Source organism: Choristoneura fumiferana, chromosome 12, assembly GCF_025370935.1.
Source record: "Choristoneura fumiferana chromosome 12, NRCan_CFum_1, whole genome shotgun sequence".
NCBI classification, from domain to species: Eukaryota; Metazoa; Arthropoda; class Insecta; order Lepidoptera; family Tortricidae; genus Choristoneura; species Choristoneura fumiferana.
Window position 1 is genome coordinate 18,888,624 of NC_133483.1, and position 19,323 is coordinate 18,907,946.

Here is a 19,323-nt window from a genome sequence, read left to right on the forward strand (position 1 = left end):
ACTTTTTATTCAGTTTAGTTAGAATCAAATAGTTTATCATCATCATCATCATGTCAGCCGTAGGACATAAGCAATCTTTTAAATTTATATCATTAGTAAAATTATTCTTACTTGTAGGTATTAGAATTGTGAAAGTTTGAATGTTTGTTACTCCATCCCGCAAAATCAGCTCAACGGATTTGGATGAAATTTGCCATACAGATAATTTACTTTTGATCCCGGTTTACATAATTTCCCATGGGAAAACGATAAATGGAATCGATCAAAGTCGCGGGAAACAGCTATGCTCTTATTCTATTAATAATATCTTCGTAATTAACATGAGTTTCATTAAATAAGTGTAGTTTTACACGGTGTTTCTCGTTGTAATACTACAGATGTGTCTTCTAGTTCTAGACGGCATTCCTTAGAAATGTCAGCGTTTCCTATTCCTATAAAGAACACGTTTTACAGCTGCGAAAAGAAGACAATTATCGCTTCGTTCGTGCTTTTTGCGTCTATTCAGATGTTAGGTTAGGTTGGTGAACTTGAAACGGAAGCCTCACGGATACCTAATATTTTTTAAGCACGGCCAAGTGCTTAGATAAATAATTAGGTTGGGGAAGTACTTTATAGTACATTGTGTCTTAAGGGCGGTAAATAAGGAATTACGAACGAGAGATATTTGTAACCTTGGGCTTCATGACAAGAAAATTAGTACGGGCAATGACTCATTTACCGACCACGGGTTTCATGGCAAGCACATTAAGGGCGAGGGTTTTATTTGGGGGGTTGCAACCAAGGTAGCCTGCATGTTATGACACTGTTTACGAGCAAGTGTGATGAAAAACTTATTTAATACTAGGTACTGCTACTGCAGGGCTATTACGAAACTCAAAATTCGTATCGTACCGTCCCTCTCGCTCTCGTATTATACAGTATAAGTGTCAGAGGGACCGCACGAGACGAACTTCGAGTTTCGTAGTAGCCCTGCTGCTAAGATCCAGCCTAAGGCTGCGTTTCCACCAGAGATTAGATGTGTTGCGAGGAATGTATTTGACATAAACCAATAGAAAAGCTTAATTCTTAACCTATCCTCCTTTTGAAGGTGGTAGGACCTTGTGCAAGGTCCGCTCAGATTGCTACCACCATCATGCTCACTAATCCTGCCGTGAAGCAGCAGTGCTTGCACTGTTGTGTTTCGGCGTGGAGAGTATATAAGACAGCCGGTGAAATTACTGGCACTTGAGGTATCCCATCTTAGGCCTCTAGGTTGGCAACGCATCTGCAATACAATACCCCTGGTGGTGATCTCTTACCAGGAGACCCACTTGCTTTTGCCATCCAGTCGAATAAAAAAAAAGCTGAGTGGAGCGAGGACAGGTAAATGAGGCATTTGGATTCCTCGTAACGCATGCTCGCTTGTCTCTGGTGGAAATGCAGCCTTAGACATGACAAATATTACAGTTGACAGATAAATTAAAAATTTAAATAAGTGATTGATCAGCCGTCTTTTTGCGGAAGTTCTCAATGAACTGCAATAAAACTTGTTAAATGTCACGAACAAAGCCCCATTCAAACTTTTTTTTTTTGCTATCCGCTGTTAAATAATTTTGGAAACAGATAGCAACGAAGTATCTCCAAAATAAATATTGTAGTTCATGGACACATTGAAGCAATATTTCTAAAAACAAAAAAATATCAAAAGGTTCCAGTTTAATAAATTATAAATTAACATGTACCTAACTCTATGAAATAAATACAAAAAATGTGCAGTCTTTTTTTATACGTAGATATTAGATAATTTAATGAAAAAAAAATTAACGCAAAATTGACATGTAGTAATGGAAGTGTAATTCCAACCGCTATATTCATAAATTCGCACTCAACGTAGCCGTGCGCACTCAACTGTCCTAAACTAGATCATGAGTGATGCAAGCGATAAGTGAATTTTAATTTTAATACCGGCTTAATTACATGAGATGACTTGTTAAAAGGGTGCGCAATGGGGGACGAAATTAGTCTTGAATTGAATGATTACTTGACACCCTTTAAAAATAATAGTAATTATTAGTGTAATCAAGTAACGCTAACTTATCATTATGTAAACTAAGTAGTTTCTTTATCAGCAGAATGTGTGCTCCACGGAATTTAAGAGTTTAAAAAAAAGTTTTTGGGATAAAAGCTGCATCTCATAGGTAATATGGTTATATTTTTTTATTTGACTGGGTGGCAAACAAGCAAGTGGGTCTCCTGATGGTAAGAGATCACCACCGCCCATAAACACCTGCAACACCAGGGGTATTGCAGATGCGTTGCCAACCTAGAGGCCTAAGATGGGATACCTCAAGAGGTTTTCCGCGCGGAGCGTGCTACATTCAATTGCATCTTCGCATATCGTTCGCATACGCCAATGTTCTTTGTGTGTGGTGCCGTTTATCTAAACAATTACAAAATAACAAAAAAACCGGCCAAGACCATTACGAAAAAATTAAGTAATATTTTTCTAAGGATTTCGTATTTTATACGGAATCTTCCAAGTTTAGGTATATTTTATTCCTTACGCTGCTTTACTCATAAACTACTAATAATTCTCAAGCAAACTTAGCCGTTATAGTTTTCCTTGGAAGTTTGATATACTGAATACCATCCTGAATGTTTTCAAATTTTTCCACCCACCGGTTTAGATTTTAGAGGGGGGGACGCTCGATTTTAATGAAAATTTGCACTTTAAAGTTGAATATTTCGCAAACAAATTACTGAATCGAAAAATCGTCTGAGCAAACCCCTATCCATTTAAAATACCTATCCAACGATACCCCACACTATAGGGTTGGATGAGAAAAAAAAACACCCCCACTTTACGTCTATGGGCGGTACCCTAAAAAAATTGTTTTTGAATTTTTTATTATACTATTTTGTCGGCATAGTTAACTTATATATCCGCGCAAAATTACAGCTTTCTAGCATTGATAGTCCCTGAGCAAAGCCGCGGACGGACAGACAGACAGACAGACATGGCGAAACTATAAGGGTTCCGTTTTTACCTTTTTTTTTTGTTTTTTTTATTCTCATAGGTATTACATACCTTGGATATCCACTAAAATATTACAGTTTGTTAACTGGCGCTATACAATTTATTATTTTTTTTTTTTTAATATATCAACTTAGAAGTGGTTAAATCAAAATTCAGTATACCTAGGGACTGACAAGCTTTTTCAACATGTAATTGAATGTATTAGTAACTATTGTAGTATTTACGAGCAAATCAATATAAGCCATACTGAAGCGAATATTAACTATTTATAGAGTTACTGAGTCAGTTTTATACAAAAGGTGCGATGTATATTTTTGATAGCGTGTACACTGCTTCGGTGATTGTTAACAACACAATGGTTTATAATGATAGCTAAGCGGCCATAATAAGACCATTTTAACTGCAACGGGGGGTCATTCCCCGTGTAAATTGCTAAAATGTCCCACATTATATTTTCTGACATCGGTATAATTACAGACGAGCGAATTTCAGAAACGGTAAAATTCGTATATTTTTAGACATGCAACATCAGTCAAATATATGCAATTATATTAATTTTAAAAGCTTTTAATCAAGCCAATTTGGCTAACATGATAATTAGGAGCTTTTAAAAGCTTTCGTGTCGCCGGCGAAATGTAATCATTAAGGAATCGGCGATCGCGAACTTTGCGAGCTTTTCGGGTACGATTTATGCATTTTGCAATAACTTTTTGAAGCTCGTTTATATAATGAGGTTATCCTCTAGTAAAGGGCTACCCGAGGTTTTCATCGATTTTTGACAAGTTTTGAATCGTATCTCCTACTTTTGCACTACAGATAGAATTATAAGTCAAACGGCTATCGGTTCTCCAATCTTTTATCTCCATTTTTGTCTACCGGATTTTGAAAAAAATTAATACTTAATTTTGTATGATTTTTTTAAACATTGTCTGAAAAAAACACTTATTTCGTATCTCTATTGACGTGAAAGATCTAACATATACGAAATCTACATATTTGGGTTCGTCTTTGACGTCTTTAAAAACTGGTCGAGGGTTTTCATTTGAAACTAATTGACACAAAAGTTATGGCCAGAAAACCAGTTTTTTGGCCTAAAATTGCTCAACTTTGATGCCAAATATCTCGAAAACAATGAACTTTGAAGTAAATATGGGATACTATATTGCTGAAAGCCGTTGTTGTTAATATAATAAGCTACAAAAATCATTAGAAAACTAAGGAATTCAGATCGAAGGTCATTGGGGCATGGGATCCCCTTAAATGGCGTTAAATTAAATTAAATTATTAATATTTTAAATAATAACGACTTTCAAGTAATATCTATAGGTAGAATAAAATTACCACCTCGCCGCGAAACTAAAACTAGCTCCTATCCTTAGTAACATTATAATTGCGAAAGTGATGTTTGTTTCCTTGTTTGTTACACTTTCGCGCTTAAAGTACTCAACCGATCGTATGAAATTTGATATGAAGATGGTTTGAGACCCTGAGAAGATCATGGAATAGGTTATATACCGGAAAAAATGATTTTTTCACAGACAAAGTCGCGGACAACAGCTAGTTTATCATGAATAGTTGTTTCTAAGGGCGGTTCCAGGCTAGCTACTACGAAACTCGAAGTTCGTGTCGTACCGTCCCTCTCGCTCTCGTATTAAATAGTACAAGTGTCAGAGGGACCGCACGACACGAACTTCGAGTTTCGTAGTAGCCCTGCTGACTAGCATTTCTTTCTGCGCGTATACCCTCGTTTTTGACATACGCGCTACATTAAATCGAATACGCGTGTAAGCGCTCATTCCTGCGTGTTTGCTCGTGTTTTGTTCTAAAGGACGTTTTTTAGCTCGCGCTTATAAGAGCTTATATGCGCATCAACGCTCGAAAAAAAAAACCGCACCTGTGCGCGCGTACACGCGCTTTCAAAAAAGAGCTTAGACGCGCGTATAAAACGCTAGTCTGAAGCCGCCTTAAGATAAACTGACAAGTCACAACCTTACTTAAATCATAGATACCGCTAGAATCTAGCGGCTAGATAAGTGAGCGTCGGACTCGTGCAAAATTTAACAAGCAAAAACTTAGTTTTCTTTACATTCTTTTCAAATTAGATACTTACGAGTGTACAACGTTATTTTTGGCGAATCAGTGCTTTTTTTTAAAACTTTATTTGTGTTTTTTTACGTTTAATTTTATTCTACCGAGAAAAGTACTTGCCTAGGTTTGACACTCACGGTTTTTGCATGCAAATGGCAATGGACAACGTAATGATGCACTAAAGGTTCAGTTTTTTCTTGTCGCGGAACTCTAAAAACGTCAGTCGTGGCGCCTGGAACGTCTCGTTAGTAAAACCGTAGACTGTCATTGCACGCGAGTGAGTCAGGCTCGGGAAAACCTTACGTTTCTTGGAACTGAGTTCAGTGACGTTAGCGCTATCAAGTTAACTAGGGGGCTACTACGGAATTCTAAAATCGAAGTTCATATCGTACTGTCCCTCTCACTCTTGTTTTAAATAGTATTAGCGACAGCGGAATGGCAAGAAGATGTTCTAATTTTGTACGTCGTATTATAGAGCCTATACGACTGCAATAGAGTTGTTTGGATTACAATTGAGTTACGCGAGCTCTTAAAAGTATCCTATCCTGCAGGATTGTTTGAATTAATGTATTTGTATGTTAGTTTAATGATAATAAATGATATACTAAGTTTGAATCGTGCTTTCGTGCAAGTTTTCAGTCGTGCTGATAATTTAAAATTGAAATTGATGAGCTGTGGAAATAATTAATTACTAAGCGATCTAAGAGCTAGCCATTAAACTTGAAATTTGGCAGACATATTTCTTGAAGGACATAGAGTTGCCCTAAAGAATGGGTTTTTCAAAATTTTGTTTTATAGTGACTCTGGCCCGACACGCGCTTTGCTAGTTTTTTTAGTAGAGTTGTATGAGGCTATTTGTAAATGTTATCAACTTTTTTTATAGTCGTTAATTTTACTTTCCAAGCGAACAAAATTGCGGGCAAAAGCTAGTACACGAAAGTTTGTTAAAAATCGCAAACGGCAAGTTCTAAATTCAAATTTTTAACAAACGGTACACGACCGTCAGCTGTTTGACGGCGCCACAATCGCCTACCCGATTGCGCCCGAAGATAAGCGAGTCGTTGAACGAATGAAATTGCACCAGAAAATGGCTGCTCGCCGCACAGCTGTTGACTTTTTTATAGTTGAATTATTTAATACCATTACATTGCATATTTTATGCGGGATACCACCCAAAGATTGTAAAACAGTTTCTGTTCCTTGCATTTTAGCTTAGCATACTAAGCAAAAGTTTTCCTGCATCGTATTTGACTTAGGTAAAAGTATACACAAATGGCACTTTTATAGACAAAACAAAACAGACAGTGAAACAGCCCCTAAATCTACCGAGCAACGGCTAATTAAAATCTTCACCATCATCATCATATCAGCCGTAGGACGTCCGCTGTTGGACATAGGCCTCCCCTATTCTCCGTCCTTCAGTTTTCCAATGTTTTTTGTAGCTTATTATATTAACAACAACGGCTTTAAGCAATATAGTATCCCATATTTACTTTAAAGTTCATTGTCTTCGAGATATTTGGCATAAAAGTTTTCTGGCCATAACTTTTGTGTTAATTAGTTTCAAATGAAAACCCTCGACCAGTTTTTAAAGACGCCAAAGACGAACCCAAATATGTAGATTTCGTATATGTTAGATCTTTCACGTCAATAGAGATACGAAATAAGTGTTTTTTTCACACAATGTTTAAAAAAATCATACAAAATTAAGTATTCATTTTTTTCAAAATCCGGTAGATCCGAGTACGCTAGTGTGAATAAGCTATGAGAATTAAGATCATAAGGAAATTGGATCAATCAGAGGCCCTTGGAATCACAATCGTTTTCACCGCTTCTTTCTGTCACACGGTGTAGGATGAGGCTGAAAGAGATGGTGAATGCGGTCGCCAATGAAGTACCTACTGTGACCCCAATTACCATTGTATTGTAGCCATTACTGGCACGTGTTGCAGATATTACTCTTTTCAGGAGAAATTGCCATAGTCTATAAATGACTTTTGTTAGTTAGTTGTCGATCAGAGTTCTGAAAATGCAACTACCGTGAGACTCACTCTTATTAAATGATATTGTACCGCATAATTTCCGTCTTAAATCGAGTTTAGCTCGACACGTTTCGGGCTAATTCTTAGCCCTTCTTCCTAGGCGCAACGCGACTCGCGTGACTACCCGACGAAACACAGTCACGTTGCTCCTAGGAAGAAGGGCTACGAATTAGCCCGAAACATGTCGATTTAAACTCGATTTAAGAAGTGAGTTATCCGCTACAATAATATCATTTAATATGATCAGAGTTCTGTTTTATTTGTGTATAATTTTAAGTCATTTGAATAAATGGACCATGTCATTACATTTCAATGTTGAAATTTTAATATCATAACACATTTTTTTAAACAATCGTTTTAATTCTGAAGTATAAAAAAATGCATTCTGAGACTGAAAATAACGAGTAGAAACCAGATAAAATCAAAGCATAAAGTTTTCATAAAACTGTTATCATATTTCGACACCTACCATCACAAATCTGACAGTTGCGTCGATTTTAATTTCTATTCTTGTTTGTCAGATCGCAAGCTGGTATGGTTTCACATAGTTACAAGCTTTGTGGTCCACAGACAAAGAAGAAGCGCAAGCGCTGCGGCGAGTGCATCGGCTGTCAGCGCAAAGACAACTGCGGCGACTGCGCGCCGTGTCGCAACGACAAGTCGCACCAGATATGCAAGCAGCGACGCTGTGAGAAACTAACAGAGAAGAAGGTGAGTGGCTACCTTTATTAAGCCCTTTATTAATGTAACACACACACACGGCAAGTAATCTCGAACACGTTTGCATTGACATCCCAGGCTCAAGCACCGAATAAATAGTACAGGTAGCTCAAGCGAAATGGGGCTCTAGCGGTGCCTGGCAACACAGGGGCTACTACGAAATCCGAAAAGCGAAGTTCGTGTCGTACCGTCCCTATCACTCTCGTATAAAATATAATAAGCGTCAGCGAGGGCAAGATACGAAGCTCATGCATTGTGCATTTTTGCACTTCGTAGTATAGTGGGCTACTGCGAAACTCGAAGTTCGTGTCGTGCGGTCCCTCTGACACTTATACTATTTAATACGAGAGCGAGAGGGACGGTACGATACGAACTTCGAGTTTTGTAGTAGCCCAGCAGGGCCAGTATTCTTGACAATTTAACGCGAACGTTTTTCATAAAGCTTAACCTAAGTCGCATCGCCGTACCGTCTCACTTACTCTCCTGTTAAACAGTATTACCATGTGCAGGACGGCACGATTCCAATTTTGAACTACGTCGCAGGAGCTGAAATTTTTACAGTATTCGTTTGTTTCACACAACACCTCTCAACCTTTACAAGGGAGACCTTGATCGTACCCATTCACAAGCAGTTACGACCGTTTACCGTCATGTTTCATTCAATGAAATCTTGAAGTTAAAGTCGCGATTGACGCAAGTTGTATGACTTATTCAGCAGGTCATTTGCATGTGTTTGTTTATTCGGGCGCACAATACGTCTTATTGTTTAGGTGACGGAAATAATATTTACGGAAGTTTAATGTTTTTAAGACAGATTTTTCGGTAAAATCGCTCGGATATTAATTTTAGAGTTCGGTTTGGAAAAATGAATTTGGCACTTTTTTCTGTTATTGATGTATTGTAAAATAAATGCTTTAATTCTTACTTAATTAAGGAAATGTAGTGTGTAAATAGATTGAATTCTTATTAATCTCGCATCAATTTTATTTACATTCCAAATGATTTGATAATACACATAAAAATCTAACATATAAATGTCCAACTGTGGGCGTGGTACGGCTGAGATAATGATAAGTATATAAAAATCAAGTAAGTACAAATATATTAAACGTGCACTTGTACAACGCTACACATGTACCTACCATAAACTCTTCTGACGTAATAAAGTAGCTAATAAATAACATCATAAGTTCATAGAAATATTTTTCCGAGGTCCGAATTGATACATGTTTTTGCACTTGATTGTACAACGCAGCACGCGTAACCTAATTTTTAAAATGGTATTCAGACTTTGAAAACAGTCCAATTTCGATTTGGAACAAAAGGTCCCATTATACGAAAAAACTGCGCCGGATCTACCTGCCATAGAGCTCAGACCATAATGAGGAGTATAAATTTACTTCAAAGTGGAAGCAAAAATATTTTTTTCGCAACCTAGACGACAAAGTTGCCAGCTTCTATAATAAATACGGAATCGAAATTCAAAACAAAGACACTCGTTACCATAAAATCGTAATAAAAAACATAACCGCTGAGTTAATAGTCCGTGAAAAGATCGTTCGTACTGCTCTTTCGAACCAGCTCCATTATCTGGCTCTGTTTATTGTTTTTCTAGAAAATACCCATCGTTAGAAGCATTAAAATACATTATAATAATATGCGCTAGTCTCATAACGGCGAAAAAAGAATCACATTTTTTTTCGAAACTGCAACAATTCGAACGCCCGAAAAAAGCGGCCAGTATTTCGTCGAAAAGTTTCCGCCAAAGAAAAAGCGGTGGTACTCCACTTAATTTACGATTATAACTTAACGGCTACGAAGGAAGTTTAGCAAATTAGTTTTAAAACAAGCACCGTAAAGCTTAGAGGGAGGCGCCCCCCCCCCCGTAACACCTTTACTCAGCTCGGCTAATTACAAATCATCTTGCGAACGAGAATTGTATTAAGTTAATCCGAAAATGTGGAGGGTAATTGATAAAGGGCGAAGCGGATTTTGAGGATGACGCTGAAACAGCCGTGTAGTCAGCGAAATCTTATTAAAAACAAAAAACGAAAATTGTATTAAACTGTGCTGATTAGCTAATGCAGAAATGCTTAGGTATGGCTTTATTGTGCCGGTTTTTTTTAATTGTAACCTTTATGCTAAAACTGATAACGTACCTACCCGTTGGAAAATTAAAATCATTTAAATCACTTTATTGTGACTATAATATCCTATTTATGACTTAACAATGTAATAAATTCAAAGAGTCTACTTAAAACGGTTGATAAGGTAAGGTATACTTATCAAATAACTTAAGCTATTTGCTCGCCCTGGATTTTATAAGTAATTTGGCCCATTGCTCAAAAGGCCGGGTGCTGACTTTAAGACTATATGTATATAACCTCTGACACCTGGTGCGTTTTTTTGTTATCTATGTCTTCATTTCATTATTGCTGTTAAAATTGTGGACAAATGTAAAAGATTTTGTAAAACTGTGTCATTATTTATACATTAAAAATCTTTGTCGTCTTTATACAATGTGTTAACTAACGGAATTAAGCCTAATTGTTGATCAGTCACTTTAGAATTAATAAACTAACAAATAACCTAACCAACGAAGAGTTGGAAAATTACCGACATTGTCACTTCAAAGTTCAATATCTCAGAAACAGCTGAACAGATTTTGATAAACATGTCATGGTTCTTAAACCATCGCTATAAAACCTGCTTTAAAATAAATAATTAAACCGCATTCAAATCGGTCCACCCGTTTATGAGCTACGGTGCCACAGACAGACACACAGACACACATAGCGGTCAAACTTATAACGCCCCTCTTTTTGTGTCGGGGGTTAAAAAAGGTACTTACAGACGAACATAGAATATCCTTCATTTTTGAAGTCGATTAAATATGGGTGCTGAGCACTTCTTAGCTTATTTTACACTCCTATATACATAATATTCTTTTTTTTGTTTCAAATTAGAGCCTTCATACATAACGTCGATATAATAATGATAATTTATAGAATTTAAAAACTTTAGAATATAAAGTTTTCGGCACACTGTCCAAAACTTAAGTCTACCGACAGCTGAGCTACCAAGATTACAATAGACACATGCTACTGATTAAAAAAAATCTTTTTCCTTACAATGTACCTATCATATGTCGCCTACGCGCGCACGCGCCGCGCAGCTGCCACGTCCTCCAATCAGAGCGCGCCGTTTGAAAAAGGAACGCCTTTAGGATTTTTATCGATCAAATTGTACCTATTATTGCGCAAAGGTGTTTTCTGTTTGATTGAGCTGTAATAATAATGATATTGTAACTATATATGTTACTTGTAAAGTAGATTAGATGTTTATATTTTAGTATTCATATTTGGAAGTTAAAAACATTATATTTTTATATAAGAACCATCGCTAGAAAACCTGCATTCAATAAAAAAAACGCATTTTTAATCGGTCCACCCGTTTAAGAGCTACGGTGCCACAGACAGACAGACAGACACACACAGACATATAGACACACAAAGCGGTCAAACTTTTAACACCCCTCTTTTTGCGTCGGGGGTTAAAAATCAGACATAACAGACAACATGAACCCGAAATAGAAGTCATAATATTTTAACTTCTTTAGTTCAATTTATCGAAGATAGTATTAGTAGTTATTCTTGTTACTAAAATCCCAGTCTTAACATACAAAAGCTTAATGTGGACAGTGTTTTTAGTTTATTATTTTTCGAAATAGTTTCTATTCTTTATTGGTAAGATATTAAAATACATGTCATCTCGAATAAACAATTTTACTGTAACTTTAATTATCTAAGACTTACACAATGAGACATTCTAAAAAACTAGACAAAATTATTAAAAATCTAAAGAAAATTATTAAAAATTCAGACAATATTATTAAACATAAGTGGAATAAAGAAGGAAACTTTATAGCACTAAAGTGGACTCTGGGAGATTTCCCTAAAAGTAGACCTTTTAAAACCCACTTTAGCTCTGAGAGTGGAGGTTTGAGAAGAATTCGTTGAAAGTAAAGGCTGACCAGAATTATAAAAAACCTCTCCGTATTGCGGAAAACCAATAGAACTAATTTTTTGCACTGGTAACACTAAATTCAAATGTCTTCTGTCTATTGCTGTCAAAGTTTAACGTTGTTTGCGCGTGGTATTTTAAATTGTTATTTTGTGTTTTTGTGCGTTAAACTGCCGAAGATTATCCATAGCTCTGGAAGGAAAATAAAAAAGAAAATATTCCTTTAAATAACATCACCGACACCGTTGTTAAAATAACTGATTGGTTTGGTATCGTATAGTAAGTGTAAAGAATGTTGCAATACTTATAAAACGTAGAAGTGCTGCCCTAGCCTTTAAGAGCCTTTTCTTGGAAAGATATATACTTTTTAAAATTAGTAACTAATTACATAGTTTTATTTTTGTTTTAAAGTTTGTATTTCTTTGATCATGAAACGAATGCTTATTTACCTCGGTCAAGTCACGCCATAACTTGAGAACGACTTCACCGATTTCATTCATCTTTTTTTTATGTTTTCTATTATCTCTATTATCTTCTACTTTGTATTTGTAACTACTCGTATATGTATGTATGTATGTGCGGGTCAAATCTTGCAAGTTGAATTTGATCCTCTTTCAGTCGTCGGATTGACTTCAATTTTGGCAAACAATCGCTTAGATAGTTGAGAAGAGAATCATACGAAAACTCCACTACCGATGAAACCTTATCGTTGTGCTTTTACAATACAATACAAATATTCTCTATTGCGCACCACAAATCAGTACAAAATGTGTATATACACATAAATTCAGGGTATTAGGCGCTCTTATCGCTTAATAAAAACGATCTCTTCCAGACAACCATTTGCTTTTATTTACTTTCTATCGGTAATTGTGTGTTCTAAATCTAAAAAGGTCGCATACGCAAATTGGCGATACTGTTGCCAAAAAACGTCTCCCGAAAGTAATGCTTTCCTCCGTGCAAACAGTCTAGCAATAAACATTACTAACAAACTTTCCCATAAATCTCCGTTTATCGTCCATTTTAATTGCTTTTTTGTTTTCACGAATATTCCGCGTACCTACACTTTAATCGACATTCTTTTTCGGCGCCGATTTATGACACAGAAATATGTCGCCATCTTGGAATTAAACCAAATTTATCGTTCTGATTGCAATTTGATTATGGTTTACGACTTTTATTATTTCATTTTCAACCTTGTAATTGTGTTCCGACGGATTCTTGGGAGCACTTAATTTTTTTTTGCCCGTTTACATGTATTTACGGTTGACAGTTTTGCGTTATTACAGCGTTGTTTTGACATTTTATTACTTCTCTTTCTTTACTTTCTATTAAAATGAATATTTACTCTGGTCTGGCAGGTAGAGTCATAATCATAGAAAAATAAACGAGTCGTTTTCTAAAATGAAATCCGTCATAATCGCGTTCCATTTCAAACATTTTGAAATGGAGTCAAGAACTGGCCGGTTGACCGATATATCACTGTCAGGTCGCAAAAAATTCGAACGTGGAACCACGTGAGTCCACCCAGTGGGTCGGGCGATTATAACGGTCGGCGGGAGTTTACACTTTTGATTTTTTATTTTTTCCCGCACGTGCCGAGGGCCGGTGATTCAGCCGGCAGATGTTACCGGTTCCCGCCGGTTTTTGTGATATCAGCTGATGTAACGTAACGGGTATTGGCCATTAGTGATGCATCTTGCATGCATGACTGCCAACTATTACACGTTAATAGGAATGAAATTTTATACTTGTTTTTTGTATTTCAAGTCATTACGTGTAATTTTGTATTTAAATTGTATTTGCTTGGTTTGAATTAAAAATAATATCTGTGGCAATAAACATGCACCTTAACACCGATGGCTAGAAAAACTCGAAACAAATCTACACAATAAACAGTTATCTTTGACAGTCTACGAGTACTATCGTTCGTGGATAATTTGTATTTTTTCAACAACAATCAACAACTTAGTCTGTATATTAGTTATTGCACATTGTACAGACACTTACACAGTCTGTTCAATATAAGAATGGGACAGAAGGAAAATAGGTTCTTTATAATGCACGCTTTAGGAAGTCATTTAATAAATTGCATTTTTTTAGAATACGGTCTAAACTTAATTCTAATTAAAATATCGAAGACTTCAATATTAGTTTCAATTATTCATTAACTAACTGTTGCCCGCGACTTCGTTCACGTAGAATCCGTTTATTGCTATCCCGAGGGAGCTATGCAATTTTCCGGGATAAAAACTATTCTATGTCCTTCCTCGGGACTTGTACTATCTGTATACCGAATTTCACCTAAATCGGTTCAGCGGTTAAGACGTGAATTGGTGGTATTTTTCATATCATAATTTAAAAACAATGAAAAAAACTTTTCCTATTTTGTTAAAAACAGAAACGTCTTCGTATAAAATACCTAAAGAGGCAGAGGTAAAGAACATTCTGCAAGAAACGGAACGTTTAAATAATATTGTTAACTCAAGAAATATTCTGTGCATTATTTATAGTTATTGATCGCCAGTTTGAATCAAAATGTGATACCTTTAGTCATATACGAATAGTTAACTTTTCACAACTAAAGCACTGCACCAAATTTGATAAAATTTGGAATTGAAAAAAGGAGCTTCATAGCAGAAACTACGAGTAGAATATTTTTAAACAGGGAATGAGACCGGATGAGTCCACGAAGCACAGTTATTAAATATAAATCGAATTGATATTATGTAGCAAATTACATTACATTAATCTACTTACAAAGTTAACAAAATTTTGACTTCATCTTATTACTTCTTTTATTCATCATCATCATTATTAGGTACGACTTCACAAAAAATGTTTAGAACCCCTTCTTCTGCGACCTTCTAGAGTCCAATGTTATTCTGAATGGACTTATAGACACGTCTCATTGCACAGCTAAAAAAACACAATTTGCCTCAATTACGAACACAGACACACTCGTACATACACACCTACACATACATACATACGTACATACCTACACTTCACATCTCTTTATTAAAACACACCTACCCTCAATGTTCCTTTTATTTTTTTCATGTTGCATTTTTTTAATAAAAAATGTACACATTAACGTCACCGTTGTTTAAAAATGGCTTCATTCATTAAAACAATGCAAAGCTCCCATTAGATGTTTATTTTTCAACCGGAGTTAGAATTTAGATGTGTTTTCCCGTTTTACTGTGCTGCCCACTGAGGACTGTGCATTTAGTTTTTAGTTTTACTCCGCATTTGTAAATGACTTTTAGTTTTTTATTAATATGAAAAGGAATAAAATTTGTTTAGAGTGAGTTACATTAACAATTAATTAGTAATTAAAAAAATACTACAGGTATATCATATACAAGAACACTGTAAAAAGCTTGTGTAATTAGGAACTTACAATTGAACGCATTCAATTCCAATAAGACCTCATTACGGCATAGTCTTCACTAAAAAGGAATCATTAAAATGACTTTATCCATCCGAGCTTATAAATAGACTAAGAACTAATACTTAATCGTAGTTCAACCTTTTTTCACACCGGATTAGGAGAGCAGCTGCCGATGCTTACTTTTTTCCTTTCCTCGTTTTTTTCACCAACATACTTCGTCTCTACAATGTTCAAATAAAACTGACGAATAATATATATATTCAAAGTAAAAATTACATAAATACCTGTTTTTTAAAAGCTCGACCGCATTACAATTCACTGCATGAAAAGGACCATTGCCGGTTGATAATAAAATTTTAAATAGAGAATCAAAGCTGTGTTCGTTAAACCGTTGATGAAGACCGGTTCAGTCTGCATTAATTCGAGCGTTCCTATTTCGAACGGCGTAACTTTTTAAAAACGCCTGAATATTCATCTTGCCAGCCAGTTGCAAACTCAGAGCGACGGGCGAACAAATCAATACTTTTTCTAGCGAAGACTACCCCAATGCACGCAACTAATTCATACTGGCTAGAAACACGGTATAAATAACTCTATCTACACATATTTACCGACCTCTTTTCTAGAGCCGACGCACACATAGCCAGCAGGTCGACCAATGGCAGCCTAGTTTCGATGTTCATGTGAAGTGTATGCGTTGGTGTGCGTAAGTGCGTAAGGGGTGCGTCGATGCACCCCTTAGTATGCCGACATGAAATCGAAGGCGATGCATTTTATTTTCTAGCTTTCGCGCCCACAATTTTATTTTACTATATTATTTTTCTCCCCTACAGCTTGAAGTAATTTATGGTTTGCTATAAAATCAATGGCAGTGCCAGATAACTTTTTTGCTAGTAAATAACATATTTTATTATCATGGATATTACATAGAGGTGACGTGTTCAATTTCAATACACATTTTTATATATTACAGTAGTTAATATGTTGAAACATTTCTAACACTTAAAAAAGTACTAAAATTTGCATCTAAATCACAACAAAAATAATCGTGCAATAAGCAATTTTCCCCTTTTATGAATGTTTTTCCCTATTTTTATAACAAAAAAATATTTATTTCAAAATTTTTGGAGATTCCCACGGGAAATGGAATAAAGAGGATTATTGTACATTCTCTTCATAATGGTCTTAATTGTCATATGATTAATGACTAGAGACTTCAATTCAAATTTGGCACACTAATAATTTAAAGTGATTAAAACAGGATAAGATTTATGTCATAGAGAAGATTACTTTTAACTAACTGGCTAGCTGCAGCTAGGTATCACATGTAGTGACTTGTTACGTGGCAGATATCCCTTAGGATTGCAGAAATAAGTTAGAAGGGTGTTCTGAAATCCCGCGGGATAGAAAACGAGAGTTAAGTATAAATTTTATCTCTGTGCCAAAAACGAGAATAAATAAAACCAGTTTATATTCATTTGAATTCATAGTAATATTTAAATTGGGACGCGACGCGTTTCAGTGTTTTTGAAGCTCTATAGGTATTAGTGTCAAGCCTAAACAGCCCAAATCTCAAAAAAATATTCTTCAATGGTCAATAAATTCAAACTAAAAGAAAAATAAATAACAATGTCCACACTACCTATTCCAAATTCAAAACTACACCTACACTAGTTATAGTTACATAGTGTGCGTGAGTCAGGGGTGCGTTCAGAAGCAATGCGGCGGTAAAATCGCGCGTGCCCACGCATTCAGTTCCGCACCCCGAGCGCTTAACGCATCTCTAATTACTGCCTTCAAGAGTTTTTAACACATTTTTTTAAAAGGGTGCGTGCAGGATTTTTCTAAGCCAGGTTGCCAGTATTTGCGAGGCTTGCAAGGTTTGTTTATGGTTAAATTGAGCGACTCTTTTTTTTTAATCGAGCGAATTGAGGCGTTAGGTAACACCAACTGCCTTTTCTAAAAATTCTCTCATTTTTAGTGACGTGTACCACCAGGATGTCTTGTACTAGCAACGTATTTAACTTTTTAAAATATGCCACTGTCCACTGAAGGACGATATTGCTTGTCAGACATAAAATAAGTTTTTGGTAAAAAATAATTTTTAATAAAAGTTTTTTTTGCTGACTGTACTTTTTGTTAACTGTACTTGTATTGTCACCAAAACTACATTTGCATACCAAATTTCAAGACGATGCCATTAACCGTTGAAGAGTTCCGTCCTATGGAGACGATCCTGGCCAGACTACCTTACTTTATTGTCACCTTATTTTATTGTCACGCAAGTTACATAATATTAAGTATACCAAATTTCAAGTCAATCCATCTACTGACAGTTGGTCGAATTTAACTTGCAAGATTTGATTACAGACAGACAGACAGACAAAAGGACAGGTGAAACTAAATAAAAGCTTGCAAAAATGTCCGCCGATGTTCAGCAAACACAATCTAGAGAATGGTATAGGAGCGATGATGGCGGATGAACCAATTAAGATCTAGCGCGAATTACTTAGTTGTAAGTAATCTAACATATATTTTCCAAATATACCTACATGCATACAAACATTTCTTATGAGAATAAAATAATCTTTTACCGAAAACACACTAAAATGCTAACAACATTAAGGCAATGATGCTGCAGGGACTACGAAACTCGAAGTTCGTGTCGTGCGGTTCCCTCTGACACTTATACTATTTAATACGAGAGCGAGAGGGACGGTACGATACGAACTTCGAGTTTCGAGTTTCGTAGTAGCCCTGCTGCACTCTGCATTATAACAATGCATCACTTTTACAGCCCCCTTGGTATCATCCCACTTTACAATTCTACGATTCCCTAGCGGTATCGGGATCCAAACTCAAAGTGGCAGACAACTTGTTTAACATGAAAGTCCATATCGATGCAATATAATAATCGATAAAACCTGTATCTTTAAGTACAAAATAAGTCCGCCATTATTTTTACTCGAGTAAGGCGAAAGCAAAAGGAGTTTTGTAATTGTATCTATCTATATATGGAGATGGTACGTTTTGAACTCATACTTGCTTTAAATATCCTCTTTTCTAAACACTTCACTTCACTTTAGAAAAAAACTCATTATAAGTTTTTAACCAACTTCAAACACTAGTCATTACCAAATTATAATCTGTAAAATTCGACACCCTTTTCCGAAACGCTGCGTTGTTGCCAGGAAACAAAATAGGTTTAAAACTAAATCATCTAGAACAAATCCCTGGCACAGGCTCGCTATAAACAGCCTCGCTACGCAGAACGCCTCATTACTTGCGGGCGCAGCGAGAGATCTAGTTCTGCACGTTTGAACGTGTTAGTTTTACAATTTATAACGTTGGTAATATTGATTTGTATAGGTAAGAAAAGGACGCAGAATCCAGGCCGCGAAATCATAAAAAAAGAATCTAATATTTGGGCAAAGCCGCATGTCTGATCAATGTTTACAAGAGTAAAATGGCGCTTTTGATCATGTTGATATTTTTTTTAACTAAAAACTACTAAAGTCCTTGTCATTTTTCGTTTAATAAGTCAGGTAAGTAAATTAAATCAAAACATCCTTGAATTATAAACAAAAATAAAGGATATTCAACACAATCCTACAGAAAAAACACGTAGGGCAATTCCACCACTATTTTTCCAGATTCTTCTTTTGATCTAGTCCTATTAAAAAACTTGTGCGTTCCACCCCCTTATTTACCTGGCTCAATTAACACATACCTATGTGTTCGGCCCCAGTGCGTGCGCTTAAGGGTTGTAGGAAGCACGCGTAACCTACAATCAGCTCTAGGCCATTGTGGCGTACCTGTTTTAAAAAGAAAAAAGGAGCGATGTGCATGCGGGTTTCTGCGTTCGATTTTTTAATTTGCATCTGGAATGTGCATTCTTTTGTTTCATTTAAAATTGGTTGCTCATTTTGAATTTAACTTTTATTGCGATTAGCCTTATGAGGGGGAGCTTCTGTTTTGTATAGCACATTTTTTTTTGTTTTGTGTGTGTTTTATTTATTTCTTGCGGTGCATTATTG

The 19,323-nt window shown here is 35.9% G+C and overlaps 1 protein-coding gene across 4 annotated transcripts in view; it reads left to right on the forward strand.

Annotated features, from left to right (window-relative positions):
• Positions 1–19,323, forward strand: part of Tet (Ten-Eleven Translocation (TET) family protein) — a 139,594-nt gene that overhangs the window by 13,265 nt on the left and 107,006 nt on the right. For all 4 annotated transcript variants that reach the window (XM_074095655.1, XM_074095657.1, XM_074095656.1 and 1 more), the window contains exon 3: positions 7,717–7,857. In XM_074095655.1, coding sequence (XP_073951756.1) covers positions 7,717–7,857 — 141 coding nt within the window. The remainder of the gene's footprint in view (positions 1–7,716; positions 7,858–19,323) is intronic.